Raw genomic sequence first — 14859 nt, forward strand, 5'->3', positions numbered from 1 at the left:
AAGTCTCAGGGACCCTTTGCAGGTGTTTTGGATTGGGTGACACTTAAGCCAACAATATAATCCCTTTTCACAATATTCTAATGTCCTGAGTTTTTGTATTTGTTTTTTTTCTACTAGCTCCAAGCTAAAATCATCAAAATTCTAGCAAAGGCTTGACAGGTGTCACTTTGCATGCAGTATATATCATGTATTAGTTTCACATTTTAAGTTGTATTACAGAAATAAATAAACGTTTTCACGATATTCTAATTTTCCGAGTTTTACCTGATTTTTTTTCTAGTGATGGAACATTTGCTTTGTCCTCCTTTAAATATTGTAAACTCGTACATTAGTGGGGAAAATACTGTGCATCTAGTTATAAAGCATTTAGAACAATTGTATGAACTTACAGGCGAGTTTTCTCTCATTTCTGTTAAAGTGACCCTGCAAGTTGTGATATGTGCCTATACGGCCCTGTGAAGAATTGGTATTCTACTAATATGTAAGGAAAGTTATGAATTTGGACCACAACTAGCATTGTAGTTTTGTGTATTCCTCTTTCATTGTTATGGAAAAAAAAATCAGGCATGTCCTTTATGGATGTGGCCTATTTTTGTTTAGCAAAAACTGCCCTATTTCTGGGTTTCTTTTAACCCCGTAACTCCCACCTGAACCGAGCACATTTTCTCCAGTTTGGCTTTACCCCAGTCCAAAAGCTTCTGGAAAAAAGCTGTGAAAATAGCAATAAAACTGAGATGAAAACAATGATGGAAATGTGACAAAAAAGTGAGAAAACATTGACAAAAAAAGTGACGAATAATGGATGAAAAAGTGGCAAAAATGTGACCAAAAAATGATAAAAATGTGACAAAAAAATTACAAAAACATGACCAAAATGTAACAAAAAAAAGACAAAATTTGATTAAAAAAAATTGACGAAAAAGTGAAAAAAATGTGACAAAAAAATGACAAAAAATGACCAAAAAAATGACAAAAAAGTTACAAAAATGAGTTGAATACCCAACAAAAAAAATGATGGAAAAATCTGATGACGTGAGGAAAAAGATCCTCTCGGTTCAGGCGGGAGTTAAGAGGTTAACACTTCAGTGCAGAGATATTCTTTGCTTTATTTTTGTGTACGCTGGTAAAAAAGCGTGTCCGTTCAGGCTTACCGTAGAGGGCCCCTGTATCCTAGCAACCGCAGCAGGTGATAAACGCCACGCAACTTGCACTTTCTCGGACATTTAAACCCACGCAACTCGGACAGTATTACGGAAAAAAATACCCATACGAAAAGTATCTTAAAGTCACGACGAGATGGGGACAAGTAGCAATGGCCGTGTTTATGTGGAAAGCACTTTAGCCTTGATTAAACCAGATGCTGTTCACAACGTCGAAGACATTGAGGACATCATTCTTCACTCCGGTTTCACAATTGTGCAGGTTGGAAAAGTTAACATCCTAGTAGTTTGCTGCAAACTTTGCTTGATTTACAACTTATAACGTGACTGTAAACCCAACAGAATCGGAGGGTGAAGTTAAGTCTCGAGGAGTGCAGTGACTTTTATGCTGACCAGAATGAAAAGCCATTTTTCCCCAGTTTGACCACGTACATGAGTTCAGGACCGGTACATGCCTATACCCTAGCTAGAGAAAATGCCATTGCCCACTGGAAGTTTTTAATGGGACCTGCCAGCATTACCAAGGCCAGAGAGACACAGCCTGGATGGTTAGTATTTTTTTTTTTTACCCATTTATACTATGGTACAATATTCCCAGACACAAAACACATTTTCTTTCGCAGCATCAGAGCAAAATATGGGACATCTGACCTCCTAAATGCAGTTCATGGTAGTGAGTCTTTTGCTGCAGCAGAGAAGGAAATCAAGTTTATTTTTCCAAACTGTAAGAACAGATTGCATTGTCCTTTCTATTAAGCTTGGAAAATATTACATGTCAGATATTGAATAATTCCCCCCTCCCCCCAAAAGCTGTGATTGAGCCCTTTCCATCCAGAGAAAAAACAGAGGAATATTTGAGCAGGCATTTGAACCCAATCTTGTTACTCGGGCTGACTGAGTTATGCAAGCACAAGCCCTCCGATCCATGTGTAAGGAAAATAATTCATTTATTTTTTTCATATTATTATTTTGATCTCTATTGACTTGGTTTTTCTTGCAGATATGGCTTGCAGACTGGCTAATGAGAAACAATCCAAATCAGCCTCAAATATGTAGTGGCGTTACAATGGAAGTCGAAAGTGCAACAGCAAACGTCCGTCCCATGTAATATTTCATAGTAAATCTCTTTTCGCCTCCTTACTTATTCTTTTTTTTTTTTTTTTTTGTATGGAAACGTTTTGGGGAGATGGAATAAAACATCTACATATATTAATGTTTTTTTTTTTATCCATTGACATTTTTTTTCTTCTTCATGCATTTATTTATTTGCTAGATTCATTTGATCGATTAACAAGTAGAAAACATGTATGCGCTTGATAACTATAAGGGGGGCGTGATCCTCACCGACACCGAGAAGGCGGGTTGCCGTTCATTGGCGGAGGTCGTGACGGGCAGCCCGATCCTCCAATCAGGTGCGGTGTTAAAAGAAATGCATTTTTTCCTCTCACCGGTGAAGAAAACCAACCACGAGTTATCGTCGTGTGGGAGAAACCATCTTGAAGAGAGCTCTCCGGTTGTGTGACCAGTAAGCAAATTTTGCACTCGTTTCTCGTGACCTTTAGATTACTGTCGCGTACATAAAACATCGCCGCATCCGTAGAAGTGCATCGGTTAACGTAGTGATCGCAGCTGTTTGCTAATGTTGTACATTTTGTGACCTAGCTGGGGGTACAGGCCCGTATTACGTAACCGCAAATTCACTTGTGCGTCTCGCTGTCTTTACAATCCGTTTGTGCCCGTTAAACGGCGATTAATGCTATGTTATTTAGTGAACTTGAGGATTAAACAGGTGCGGTAAATGTGTTATTGGCTCTGCATTGAGGCTGCGATGTGCTAGTAATATGAATTTATGGCTCGCTCTTTGCCGGTCAAAATGGTGGGAAATTTTTCGGATTGACACCGGAGAAATGGCGATCGACTACGACACAGTAGCGAGAGTAAGATTAAATACCCCCCCAGACTGTTAAATACGCAAATCTCTACCTTTTTTGTAGGTTTATTACCGCAAAATGTCCGACTCTGAGCAGCAGTACATGGAAACAAATACAGAAAATGGCTACACGGGCGATGATTTAAACGGAGCCGGCCACACCGAAGAAGAAGCGAACGACGGCGGCGATGGAGTCGAGGGAGCCGGGGACGGAGACGGAGACGAAAATGAAAACGGCGGCACGGAGGGGAACCAGATCGACGCGAGTAAAAGCGAGGAGGATGCGGGGTAAGTGTCCGAACTTGCTTTTATAAAAGTATTTTTCAGCCGTCCATAATGGCCACTCTGTTGCCATGTTTCTTTGTTCCGCCGGCCTTTGTTGGCGCCATGTGCAAAGAGGGAGGGGGATGGGCACCGGAGCATTGAAATAACGCTAAATGCACGGCCATGTTTGATACCGGTCCAACCTCTTAAATGTTTAGTATTTGTCTGGATTCTTCTGCCAATAGCCTTTCTCTGTCAAATGTGTGGCTCCTCATTGGGTTAAGAGATGTTCGGGAACATTGTGTGCATTTCCCCACTGGCTTCCGAGCTACCCACCCCCACAGCCATATATAAATGGGTATAGCTGTACACGCCGAACTGTAAATTTAAACATGCCCTCCCTGTTTCTCCCACAGGAAAATGTTTGTTGGTGGTCTCAGCTGGGACACAAGCAAGAAGGATCTTAAAGATTACTTCTCTAAATTTGGTGAAGTGACAGACTGCACCATAAAAATGGACCCAGTTTCAGGTCGATCAAGAGGGTTTGGCTTCATTCTCTTCAAAGATCCAGCTTGTGTTAACAAAGTAAGTATGTTTGTGGTTATAGTGTGAATATAAGAAGCTGTCTTTGTAAAGTAGATTTTGTATTTTTTTTTTTCTAAGGTTCTTGAACAGAAGGAACACAAGTTAGATGGAAGACAGATTGACCCCAAGAAGGCGATGGCTATGGCGACGCCAAAGAAGGAACCAATCAAAAAAATCTTTGTTGGAGGTATTAACCCAGAAACATCCAAGGAAGTCATTGAAGAGTATTTTGGGACATTTGGAGAGGTACGTCAGTCTTTTCTGAAATAAATGTTATGATTGTCTTAATTGATGCGTGAAATCATTTTTATTTTTTATTCTTTAGATTGAGAACGTAGAACTTCCACAAGACCCAAAGACAGAAAAGAGGAGAGGGTTTGTATTCATCACATTTAAAGAAGAAGCTACAGCAAAGAAAGCAATGGAGAAGAAGTTCCACACAGTCAATGGAAGCAAGGTACAGTTCTGCTCTGCAGTGGTCATACGTTGTAATTTCTGTAGTCAATATGCTTAGATTTCCCTCTTTCTCGCAGTGTGAGATCAAAGAGGCTCAACCGAAGGAGGTTTATCAGCAACAGCAGTATGGAGCTCGTGGATATGGGGGACGTGGTGGAAGGGCTCCTCGTAAGCGTTACCTTATTTAAATTCAAATGGAATCATTTACTGAGCGTAATGTCTTATGGGTCTCACACTTATTTTTCAGGTCAGGGCCAGGGTTGGAATCAGGGCTATAATAACTGGAACTGGAATCAGCAGGGATATGGCTACGGACAAGGCTATGGACAAGGCTATGGATACGGCTATGGCAACTATGACTTCCCTGCTGGTTATTACGGCTTTGGGGGTAGCTACGACTACAGTAAGCGATAAGTCCCCCCCGGGAAAAAAACTGAATCAGAGAAACCTAATTATCTTGGTCCTCCTTGTTGTACATAAGCACTTAGTCCCTCTTTCTCTTGTCCTCCAGACCAGGGCAATACAAGCTATGGGAAAACTCCAAGACGTGGAGGCCACCAGAGTAGCTACAAGCCATACTGAACACACGTAGTGCAGGTATGCATTTTTGCATCATCGGTAGTAGTATAAACGTAGCTATAACCATTGGTGCCTTTGACCCCAAAGATTTCATCCAACTTAAATCCATTCAGGCATTGTAGTGGGGTATACGGCAGACTGTGATGTGGGTTTGTAGCTGAGGGGTTCATTTCACACGTCAACCATTTTTGCAATGCGAACACTACTTGTTCAATAAGGGTTGAAATGGTGGTGTTGGAGAGCAGGAGTGAGGGCTCACCCAATGGGGTATACTACGAAGCAAGATGCTGGTTAGTTGAGCCTATACTGAAGATTCCTTATGCCATGAAGGTGGCTCATCGCTCTTAAGTTGCAACATGTTCAGACTTTGAGGAGTCACCTCAACGTCGGGCAGTGATCAAAACTGTTTCGTAGTATACCCCGCAGGGGTGCAACATTTTCCTGTGATGCTCTTAGTCTTTGTCCACATGACTCATTCATACACCTGTCTTTGTGTAACTGCATGACGTTGGTTTTAAAAGTAGTAACATTAAGCACCATGTTTTTCTCTTAAGGTCTAAAGTAAGTAAGAGAGATCCATGGTCTGACAACAGCGAACATGGGCTCTGGCTTTTCCTTTGGAGTTGGCAGAAATTTGGACTCATGCTCCATTTGTACAGATCAAGTGAGGAACTGGGGAAGCAAATGTCACTTTTCCACTTTTTATTTTATATTGTTTTGTGTCCATTTACATTTCCAGTAATGGAAGTGTTATTTTTACCGTACTTTTTGGTACCTTTTTGAATCTAATGTATTGTATGGTTGTATTTTTACATGTCTACTGGATTTAAAGATGAGCAGAGCAAGAGCTTTTGAAGCTCTTAAATAAAACAAACTTGCTTTTTCTTTTTGGTCTTTCTAGAACTTTAGTTTATATTCTCCCTTGCTGAGTGTTGGATGCGAGTTGCATGACTTCAGATGTGGGGTGAAGAAGGGATTTAAACTAATCAAAGGACTCATTGTGTGTCAAGTGAACGTGTGTTGATGGGCTAGTAGACAAAGACAACCAGCATTTTTTTTTTCCGTTAAGTTTTGGCTTTTAAAGGAAGTTTTCCCCATCATGTCTGCAATTTTAAGTGGCTTTATTAGTATTATACAACTGAACGCAAGCCTGTTAAATGTAAGAGGGTACTCCCTCTCTCACTGGAAACTCATTCCTCTAGTGTCTTGGGCAAATTGATAGAAATAAACTTTTGGTTCATATTAAAAATGGATCTTTTGTTATTATTAAAGTTAATGTTAAATGTTTTGTACTTTTGGCTTGCCTGTTTTGTCTGGAGTAATATTTTTTGGAAAGCTGTGGATTTTACAGCCCAATATTTGGCTTGAGTGTTTTTGTGAAATTGAAATGCTTAAACACGTGAATGTCCATAAGTTGAGATGGTAGACTGGTAAGTGCTTAACCACCCTCTGTACAGAGATGTGATGGCGACTGTTGTGGGTGTATGAAGTCAAAAACAATGGGCACAGTAGATGTAGAGATGTGATTGTTTATTACAAAGTGAGGCACAGCGCAAATTTATTTTTACAGCTGCTTATTGCTTGGCTCCCTTTAGAAGAAGAAAAAAAGAAAAATTAAGAGCTGCATATTTTTAATACAGAAAAACTGGCTGTCTTTTTTTTTTTTTTTAATTGAAAATATCCGTGACAATTGTTTTCAAGTTAAAAGAACCTGTTCTCTGGATTCATAAACAAATACTCCTTTCTACCTCTGAACTAAATGAATGTGTGACCAATGACCAATGTATGATTAAACATTTTCTACAGGTTAACACACCTTTTAGATGTCGTCTTTTTCCAGTTTGAGGTTCATGGTCTGAATATCTGTTTGGGAGATTAAAGATGAGATTGCATAGGATGTTTTTCAAAATCCACAAATGGAGATTTGTTGCCAACCTGTGAGGATGCGGTCAATGCACTGAGCCACCTGATTGGCATCAGTCATACTGAAGCACATGGGAGGTTTAAACTTCACTACGTTTTCCCAAGGGCCGTCTGTACTGACAACGACGTGATCCTCCATCAATCTGTAAAAATGTAATTTTGTATTTAACATATTGGGAATGCGCACAGAGTTGTTGAAAGTTTGGACACAAGGATACCTCTTGACTACATATGCTGCAGTTTTTGTTGCTGGTGTCTTAAGCTTTCTGTCAGTGACGAGTTCAAGGCCCACAAAAAGTCCAACACCTCTAATGTAAAGATGGAAGATAGTTGTTAAATACATTTGAGATTTGGACTAAATGACTCTGCAGTTCTGACAAAATTGCGTTTTCAAATGTCAGACAAAATGCAAAAGATGAACAATTACTCTACTTAAAGATTGGTAAGATTGGCAAGACTACAAGCTTTCTTACCGCACATCCCCAACTATTTCATGTTTGGAATGCAGATCTGTGAACAGTTTTTTAAGCGTGGCTCCCACTCTTATGGCATTTCCTCTGAGGTCCTCTTTTTCAATCACATCAAGGACTGCTAATCCAATCGCACAAGACACTGGATTACCTCCAAACTGCAAGTGGAAAGATCAATCATAATGATATGCCAAAGCTAAATATGCCTTTTGTGTGAATATACTGATTTACCGTGTTGAAATACTCCACACCATTTGCTGTAAATGCATTGGCTATCTCAGCAGTGGTAACTACGCAAGCAAGAGGATGTCCATTGCCCATAGGTTTGCCCATGGTCACAATGTCGGGACAGAAATGTTCTCCTTGCAGTTGGAAAGCCCAGAAGTGAGTTCCAACGCGTCCAAATCCTGTTTGCACCTCATCTGCCACAAACACTCCCCCAGCTGAGTGCACATATCTGATCAGAAGCCACAATCAAGTATCAATTAGACAACATATGATTTTTGTAACCAGAGAGAAACTTACTCTGCAACTTTAGCTGAATATCCTTCTGGTAGAATGATCTGTCCTCCAACACTTGGTAGTGATTCCGCAAAGAAGGCAGCAATCTACATGTATTTACATGTTCTGCATTTCTCATGACAAATGTAATAGAACAATATGATTGTACAATATATTGCTAAACGTACCTTTCGTCCTTTACTTTGCACTTGTTCTATTAGGTCTTGTACTGTATCGGCATATGCTTCCCCGGGACTTGGCTGGTCAGCTCCATACATACCCCTGTATGTGTCTGGGAGAGGAGCCTGGGCAAAGAAGATACTGATACTCAAAGGGGCCAACAGTCATTGCAGGGGTAATAGTCACTTAAATTTTACGCACCACATGAACCCATTCTCTCTGTCCTGTCAGTTTCCGGAACTTGTATGGGCTTATGTCAATGAGAGACTTAAGATGCCCATGGTATGCACTAGTATAGAAGCAAAGTGGTGTTATTTTCTTTAACTAAATTTGTGTTTGCTGTACAGTGTTACATGGTATCTTACTGATCAAGGACAATGACATCTTCATGTTGGGTGTACTGCTCGGCCAAACGAAGAGCCAAGTCATTGGCTTCTGACCTAAAATTAAAAAAAACAACAATCGCTTAGAGACAATGTTGCAGTTACTAGTTATTATAACTGCATAGATATTACCCAGAGTTAACAAAGTAAAAGACACAAAGTTTAGGTGGGAGTGTTGCAGCTAGTCGATCAGCATACATTACAATATTGTCATGCAAAAAACGTGTATTGGTATTTAGGAGGTCCATTTGTGTTGCGGCAGCTTTTGTAATACTGGGGTGACAGTGTCCCACTGCAAGAGATGACACACTATTATGCTCTATAATCTACAATGAATCTTTATTAGTTGTAAAAAGTAATGATCACCATGCTGAACATTACTGATGCAGTCCAAATACCGCGTCCCTTTCTCGTCAAACAGATATTGTCCTTTTGCGCTTGTTATCTTCACAGGACTCTCCGAGTAGAACAGTCGACACGACTGCCTGCAAACAACAAATGCTTATGACGGCGGTTTACTCGCAAACTGAAATCGAAACCATGACTTGCACATACCCAATCAATCTTTTTCTCATTGCGAGTGTTTCTTCTTTGGCAAGTTCCATCTTTTGTGAGGTGGCTTTACTTCTGTCACTTTCCCCCCCCCCGTTTCTTATTTAATACCCACTTTCAAGCATTTAAAGTCCACATCTACACCCCACAGAAATCACGAACGCATGCGCCATACAAATGTGTTTTCATTTCCTTTTCCTGTCTCTTACGTGATGATATTCATACGTATCACATACATAGGTACTTTATCGAACGTATAAAATATACAATATAGTTCAAGTCTGAAATATATTTATTTATTTTGTCATCATATATATTTTTCATATATTTTTCCATCAATGGCGGAACGGTCGGACTGATGGTGAACATGTCTGTGGGGGATAGCACTGGCTCGTAAATGGGTCAAAAAACAGATTGCTATTGGCAAGTAGCTGGAGTGGTAATATATAACATGTTTTTCCATGTAGAGGTATACAGACAGTACTTATACATGTGTGACAGTTGCTGTAGGGGGGTAGTGGCAGTGCGCGTTTCATAATGGTACGGTCCAAAGTATAAATACTCGATTAACTCCGTCTCCGCCGGCACAGAGTGCAGCTTCGGTTGCTTAGGAACCGCTGAATGCAGGTAATACATCAGGACAGCTGTAGCTTACTAGCGTGCTAACAAGCATAGGAGTCCTGCTAACGCAAGCACTCATTCAAAGACGCGTTTAGTTTGCTTTGATGTAAACGTTCAGATATTAACCAAAGGCTGTGTGCGTTGTTAACCATAACTCCATCAAGGAAAATAAAAGTGAAGACACGCTTGCTATGCCGTTTTACAGCTACCTAGCTAGCTTAATAGCAGATAGGCTCCATCGTGTTGCTGTACTGCTTGCTTGTTTGCTTGCCCCATGGAAAAGAAGGTCTAGACCACTGCAAAGCTAGCTGCCAAATGATAAAAATGTATTTCTGCAACATTTTTCTGCCTTGTTTTGTATGGGTCACGGCCTTATTTAAATTCATTCAAGGCTTCAGGCTCCCCATGAGATGCATTTGATCACATTGGGTTCCTGTTTGCTCTACATCTGTGCGAGAATAAATTCCATGAAATTGTCTACATAGCTTGGTGATTTAACTTAAGCAACGGGCCTCGATGAATACACTTCTGTTTAATTGTTTCAAATTTAAAGAATGTTTGTGATTATGTGTTTTTGTTGGGTGGTGCTATTTTTCTATAAAAAAAAAAACCTTTCTTATTGATCTCAAATTTACTTACTTATTAAGCCCATATTTTCAGAGGCGGGTAGTACAGTTATATTTACTTAAGTTCTTGAGTAACTTTTTGAAGAACCTGTACTTATCTGGGTAGTCATATCATTCAGTACTTTTTACTTCTTCTTGAGTAACATTTTAATGAAGTATCTTAACTCTTGAGTAAAAAAAAGTTACTTGTGCCATTGTAAGTCAATCTTAAAGTTACCAAAGGGTCATATCAACCTAAAATAATGTAGGTTTTGTTTCGTGCCTCTTTCTGCAGAATTTATAATTGGGGCTATTTTCAACATCCAAAATATTGGGATTTTCTCATTACAAGTTTTCTTTCTCATCATTTATGCCACACCTGAAATATTAATCAGACTTTTACTCTTAAATAGCTGAATACTCAACATTGTCTCCAAATTGTTGTTTTCGTTTACTTTCACTTGAGTATTTATTTGGGTCACTACTTTTTACTTGTACTTGAGTAAAGTTGTTTCACAGTAACATGACTCTTAATTGAGTAAATATTTTTGCTACTCTACTATCCACCTCAGCATATTTTGGTTTTTGGCTAGCCTGCTGTATGTAGTCTGTCCCCTGGACTCCTTGCCGCTTCCTTTTTTCCTCAAAGTAACTTAATTGTACAGTAAGAAAATTCACTAATTGAATACAACTTGTTTTGTAAAGGTTTGTTTTATGCATGCTACTATATGCAACGGTGCTATCTGAATTTTGTTTATTATTTTTTTCCCCTCAATATGATTGGGACTGATTGTGACTTTGCCATGAATTTAAAACGCCAGAACAAAAGTTGCCTTCTGGGATTATTATGGGTTCGGCAGTCATTCGTCCAAGCAAGTCCTTCTTTGAGTTGTTTCCTCTTCTTGTGAAGCAGCAATCAAACTTTTGAATGGTGAAAAATGTAGGTTTGTTTGTATATCCAAAAGTCTGGAAATAATTTTTGTTTTTTTAAAAAGTACATTGTACACCAGAGGTAGGCAACGTAAGGCCAAGGGGCCAAATCTGGCCCTCCAGCATAGAGCCTCCTGAATGATTCTGAGTTTTATTGCACAAATCAGCAACCAAATACTTGCTAACATACTCTAAAAATTAAGAAAAATATGGTCAATTTCTTTCAAATTTTCTGGTAAAACACCCATTTGGTTATATGTGATGTACAATGCTGGCAGTTGTGGAACTTTACTTTACGTTGGGCCACAATTGGAAGGATCAGTGTCTACTTCGCCCACTGTTCCCCTCCATCCTTCATTTATTTTAATCACAGCATCTGCCTCTTGTATTCTTTTTATTCTTTAAAATGCACATACGATTTTTGATGTGTTTCTTGGCTAACATTGTGTTTTAATTTGAATCAGTGTATGCAGTAAATGTGGTGGGAACGTGAAGAAGTGGCTCTGGCTGGCTGGTTGAGAGGTGGAGGGGACACCACAAACCACGCCAAGACGGACAACTTCCAGCGCCCCATGCCGCTTCACCCCATCACCGAGCTGTTGAAACAATTATGGTGACTCTCATCACTGAACAGCTTCGCAAGCAGAGTTTGGATGAGGCTCAAACATTTTCATTCACAGTAAATGCTGTAAGTTCATCTCACTTTTTTGTTGTTTTTCTGAATATCTAAATAAAATTGATGCCACTTTTTTATTTCAGACACTTCCTGCAGTTGGCTCTAGCCCAACAGTTACATGGAGTGACTGTAAACCTGCTCAAGGCAAGTTTATTTTATTTGCAGTAGTTTTAGGCCAATATGATCTTATTTTTGTGTGTAATTTACAGATGCACACTTATCCAGCACATCCCTCCTTGAAGCGTCACTTAAACCAGACTCTTACAGAGCCAACTTGAAAATTGCAGATCATCCGCGCAGACAAGTAACAGTAACATGTGATAAGACTTTGCAAAACTCCCCTCCACCGCCGCCATCAAAACGCCACTGTCGTTCCCTGTCTGTTCCAGAAGATCTGTCCCGCTGTCGTGCCTCCTGGCATCCTAGTGCTTTCAGAGTTTGGACCCCTATTAAACGGACCTGTCACAGTGGAGAGGCCTCCATGTCAGGCTCTGGAGCTAGAGTTGCTCCTCCGTGTGGTCCCAGTTCATCCATCACTTCCTCCTCTCTGAACTCCTCATCCAGTCCTACTTTCTTTAGCTTAGCTCTATCTGACTCTCCTTTGCCTTGGAGCTTTTCATGGGACCCTTGTGACACTCTGAAAGGAACCTGCTCTGCCTCATTTGCTGCTCCTTCATCTTGCTCCTCTTCGCCGGCACCCCTCATTTCTCATTCATTGTTGCAGCGCCGCTTTTCCCTGTCTCCAGTTCAAATTCAGAGCACCTCTGTAATTCTCCAGCCTCCTCAACCTTTTCCAGCATCGAGTTTTGCATATGGCTGTTCTGGAATGGAGCGACCTGCAATGTCTCCATCTCCAACTTCTGTGTGCAGTACACCACCTTCTTCACGGCGCAACCTGTATCCGGTTCTACCACGATGCCACTCACAGCCCTGTGATATGCGCAGACCTCTTTTAAAAAGGCGCCATGATCAAGACATCTTGCCGTCGGCCAGGCCTGGGCTTGACTTTGGCAAAATGACACAGGTAAAGAAGCCACACCTGCATTATACTGCATGGTATAAGTCATGCAGTTGATCTAGTGTAGGTTTAACGAAGGTTCTGGTTTGTTGGTTTGGTATTTTAAAGGTGTATTAACTTATTAATACACCCAGTGGCTGTGCGTGTGGTTAACTTGGTGCCTTTACTTTCCATCCTGGTGGTCCCTTGGATGCTTCAGGAGCAATTTGATTTCAGAATTTTTAGGTAGGTTTTCTGAATGGAATGTATACATAACCACGGAGACGATTCAATCAGGAGTGAAACCCATTGAAATTACAGAAATGCTTATAGCTATGTTATTTTAACGGCATGTTTTCAATAGCCATTTTGTTAGCCATCAAATCCCGTGCCTGGTTTAAATTTAACGTTCTATCCCACATACAAATGAATAGGAAAGCCCGCCACTCATACTAACGTATGGGAAGGTATGTTTTGTCCTTTGCATGGCATTTTCTGTGGTTTCTTTATCATTGACATATGATATGATGTTTAGTGGCCATTGGATGTACCTTCGACCCCACAAAATGCAGAAACTTAACTGAATTTGAGTAAGCATTTAGCTCAGAGTACACTTTATACACTAATTTGTATACAATATAAAATAAAATAAACATTTCAAAAGGTCTGTACATTTATTAATGATTTCTAACTAGGCTTTGACCTCACCTAAATGTGGTCGATGGGTTGACAAGAGCTGAAAACATCTGGATCGTTCATAAGTAGGTTGTTTGGTGGCTAATACGAACGGCTATAGGAAAAATACATTGAGACTCGCCTACTTGCTAACTGTCCGCAAACAGTAGTGAAGTATCGAATGCCGCTTCAGTGTCTTAGAGGCCACCAGGATGGTGGATATTTGACTTTTCAGTGACCCAGTGACTGCTTTGGTAGTTACTGGGTCACTGAAAAGTCAAATACACACTCACATCAACTTTTTTTTTACATATAAAGTTGCATAATGCACATTTAATGAAAGTGAGTTTATTTATTTTTATTTATATTCCTCTTTTTCCATTTGTCCTCCAGGCAGCACAACACAGCAACGTCTCCCCCGTAGAGCTTCTTGGAAGAGTCAGTATTGGACCACTTAGTGAAAGTGAAGAAGAAGAGAAAAGAAAAAATGATGGAGGACAAACTGTTTTTGAAAGAGACTGCACAGAACTCGATATAAACCTAATTGAGGAAAATTGACTGCTAACTGGATGTCCTTACAAATTTGACCACCCTCAATATGACCAAGTGGATGAAAGCATCCAAATAATGGAGATTGGTAAAAGTGCATGAGATGCACTTTTTTTTTGTTTATGAGAAATTGTGTATATAATTGGCATGCACTGTCAAAGCTGTTTGCTAAAATTAAATTGATTTGGTTTCAGTCAAAGCTATCTGCTAAAATTAGATTGATTTGGTTTGTTGATCATTTAGATAAAATATTATAAACAACTTTCTAAAAGTAGCTTGTTGCCTGATATCTCAATCGTAGTATACTTGTACTGTTAGCAAACATTTTCAAAACCCAAACAACAATGGACTGTGACAATGTTTTATAAACAACAACGTTGAAGGGAAAGCTTTATAAAGTGTTGACATGTATTGCTTAACATAAATACTTGCAATTAATATAATGATAATGTGAGTGACCATGCCTTAATGTTGAAATGCTGCGTCTGTGGTGCTCTTTTCTTTTATAGCTGGATGTTTTTCTTTTCTCTGCTGATTTAGATCATTTGAACGGGTTGTATGTGCCCTAATTGTCAATGAGATAATTGAACAAATGCTGCTGCTGGAATCCATAAGGCACAATATATGGTACTGTTCCATAATCAAGAGTGAAAAGTGGTCTGGCTGACCAAGTATGAATGTATGTGGTGATAGGTGGCCTTTCGGAAATGATTTTCACATGATGGAAATATTCCTGTTGCACAATTCATGTACAAATAAAAAAATATTTTTTTGCTATACTTTTTGTTCTTTCACATTGTCATTACTGCCTCTCCACCCACGG

General features: G+C 39.8%; 4 protein-coding genes across 5 annotated transcripts; 3 read left to right on the forward strand and 1 right to left on the reverse strand.

The window, feature by feature from the left end:
* Positions 1 to 1195: 1195 nt before the first annotated feature.
* nme5 (NME/NM23 family member 5) lies at positions 1196 to 2268 on the forward strand (the record flags this gene model as incomplete). The annotated part of the gene is made up of 5 exons (XM_079557117.1): positions 1196 to 1422; positions 1503 to 1708; positions 1784 to 1884; positions 1971 to 2089; positions 2161 to 2268. Exons 1-5 carry the CDS (start codon positions 1297 to 1299, stop codon positions 2266 to 2268), a joined length of 660 nt encoding a protein of 219 aa, XP_079413243.1. The 5' UTR covers positions 1196 to 1296.
* Positions 2269 to 2540: 272 nt separating this feature from the next.
* Positions 2541 to 6223, forward strand: hnrnpaba (heterogeneous nuclear ribonucleoprotein A/Ba). Its single transcript, XM_079556452.1, has 9 exons — positions 2541 to 2685; positions 3155 to 3378; positions 3771 to 3939; positions 4018 to 4185; positions 4265 to 4396; positions 4473 to 4563; positions 4643 to 4798; positions 4907 to 4992; positions 5529 to 6223. The coding sequence occupies exons 2-8, from the start codon at positions 3170 to 3172 to the stop codon at positions 4975 to 4977; spliced, it is 996 nt and encodes a 331-aa protein (XP_079412578.1). The 5' UTR covers positions 2541 to 2685; positions 3155 to 3169; the 3' UTR covers positions 4978 to 4992; positions 5529 to 6223.
* On the reverse strand, positions 5854 to 9137 carry phykpl (5-phosphohydroxy-L-lysine phospho-lyase). Of its 2 annotated transcripts, XM_079556451.1 has the most exons (12): positions 8987 to 9137; positions 8798 to 8916; positions 8564 to 8723; positions 8414 to 8488; positions 8250 to 8337; positions 8057 to 8173; positions 7893 to 7975; positions 7599 to 7824; positions 7371 to 7525; positions 7116 to 7205; positions 6910 to 7040; positions 5854 to 6837 (listed from the first exon to the last, which is right to left on the reverse strand). In XM_079556451.1, exons 1-12 carry the CDS (start codon positions 9034 to 9036, stop codon positions 6794 to 6796), a joined length of 1338 nt encoding a protein of 445 aa, XP_079412577.1. In that variant the 5' UTR covers positions 9037 to 9137; the 3' UTR covers positions 5854 to 6793. The 2 variants fall into 2 exon arrangements, 1 of the variants encoding a protein (XP_079412577.1); XR_013792880.1 differs by lacking the exon at positions 5854 to 6837 and having other exon boundaries at positions 7116 to 7203.
* A 280-nt stretch (positions 9138 to 9417) lies between these two features.
* On the forward strand, positions 9418 to 14782 carry LOC306963043 (protein FAM53C-like). Its single transcript, XM_079556482.1, has 5 exons — positions 9418 to 9610; positions 11604 to 11827; positions 11899 to 11959; positions 12025 to 12839; positions 13881 to 14782. Exons 2-5 carry the CDS (start codon positions 11750 to 11752, stop codon positions 14043 to 14045), a joined length of 1119 nt encoding a protein of 372 aa, XP_079412608.1. The 5' UTR covers positions 9418 to 9610; positions 11604 to 11749; the 3' UTR covers positions 14046 to 14782.
* Positions 14783 to 14859: the final 77 nt, after the last annotated feature.

Source organism: Gobius niger (genome assembly GCF_951799975.1).
Source record: "Gobius niger genome assembly, chromosome: 5".
Lineage (NCBI taxonomy): Eukaryota > Metazoa > Chordata > Actinopteri > Gobiiformes > Gobiidae > Gobius > Gobius niger.

Excerpts from the sequence above, each read along its gene's own strand:
- LOC306963043 (XM_079556482.1), top strand. The coding sequence starts at position 11,750 with ATGGTGACTCTCATCACTGAACAGCTTCGCAAGCAGAGTTTGGATGAG. Across the intron at positions 11,828-11,898 it reads TTTCATTCACAGTAAATGCT|ACACTTCCTGCAGTTGGCTC; the intron begins GTAAGTTCATCT and ends TTTTTATTTCAG. Across the intron at positions 11,960-12,024 it reads TGACTGTAAACCTGCTCAAG|ATGCACACTTATCCAGCACA; the intron begins GCAAGTTTATTT and ends TGTAATTTACAG.
- phykpl (XM_079556451.1), bottom strand. The coding sequence starts at position 9,036 with ATGGAACTTGCCAAAGAAGAAACACTCGCAATGAGAAAAAGATTGATT. Across the intron at positions 7,206-7,370 it reads GAAATAGTTGGGGATGTGCG|AGGTGTTGGACTTTTTGTGG; the intron begins GTAAGAAAGCTT and ends TCTTTACATTAG. Across the intron at positions 6,838-6,909 it reads CATTGACCGCATCCTCACAG|ATATTCAGACCATGAACCTC; the intron begins GTTGGCAACAAA and ends TCTCCCAAACAG.
- hnrnpaba (XM_079556452.1), top strand. The coding sequence starts at position 3,170 with ATGTCCGACTCTGAGCAGCAGTACATGGAAACAAATACAGAAAATGGC. Across the intron at positions 3,940-4,017 it reads ATCCAGCTTGTGTTAACAAA|GTTCTTGAACAGAAGGAACA; the intron begins GTAAGTATGTTT and ends TTTTTTTCTAAG. Across the intron at positions 4,186-4,264 it reads ATTTTGGGACATTTGGAGAG|ATTGAGAACGTAGAACTTCC; the intron begins GTACGTCAGTCT and ends TTTATTCTTTAG.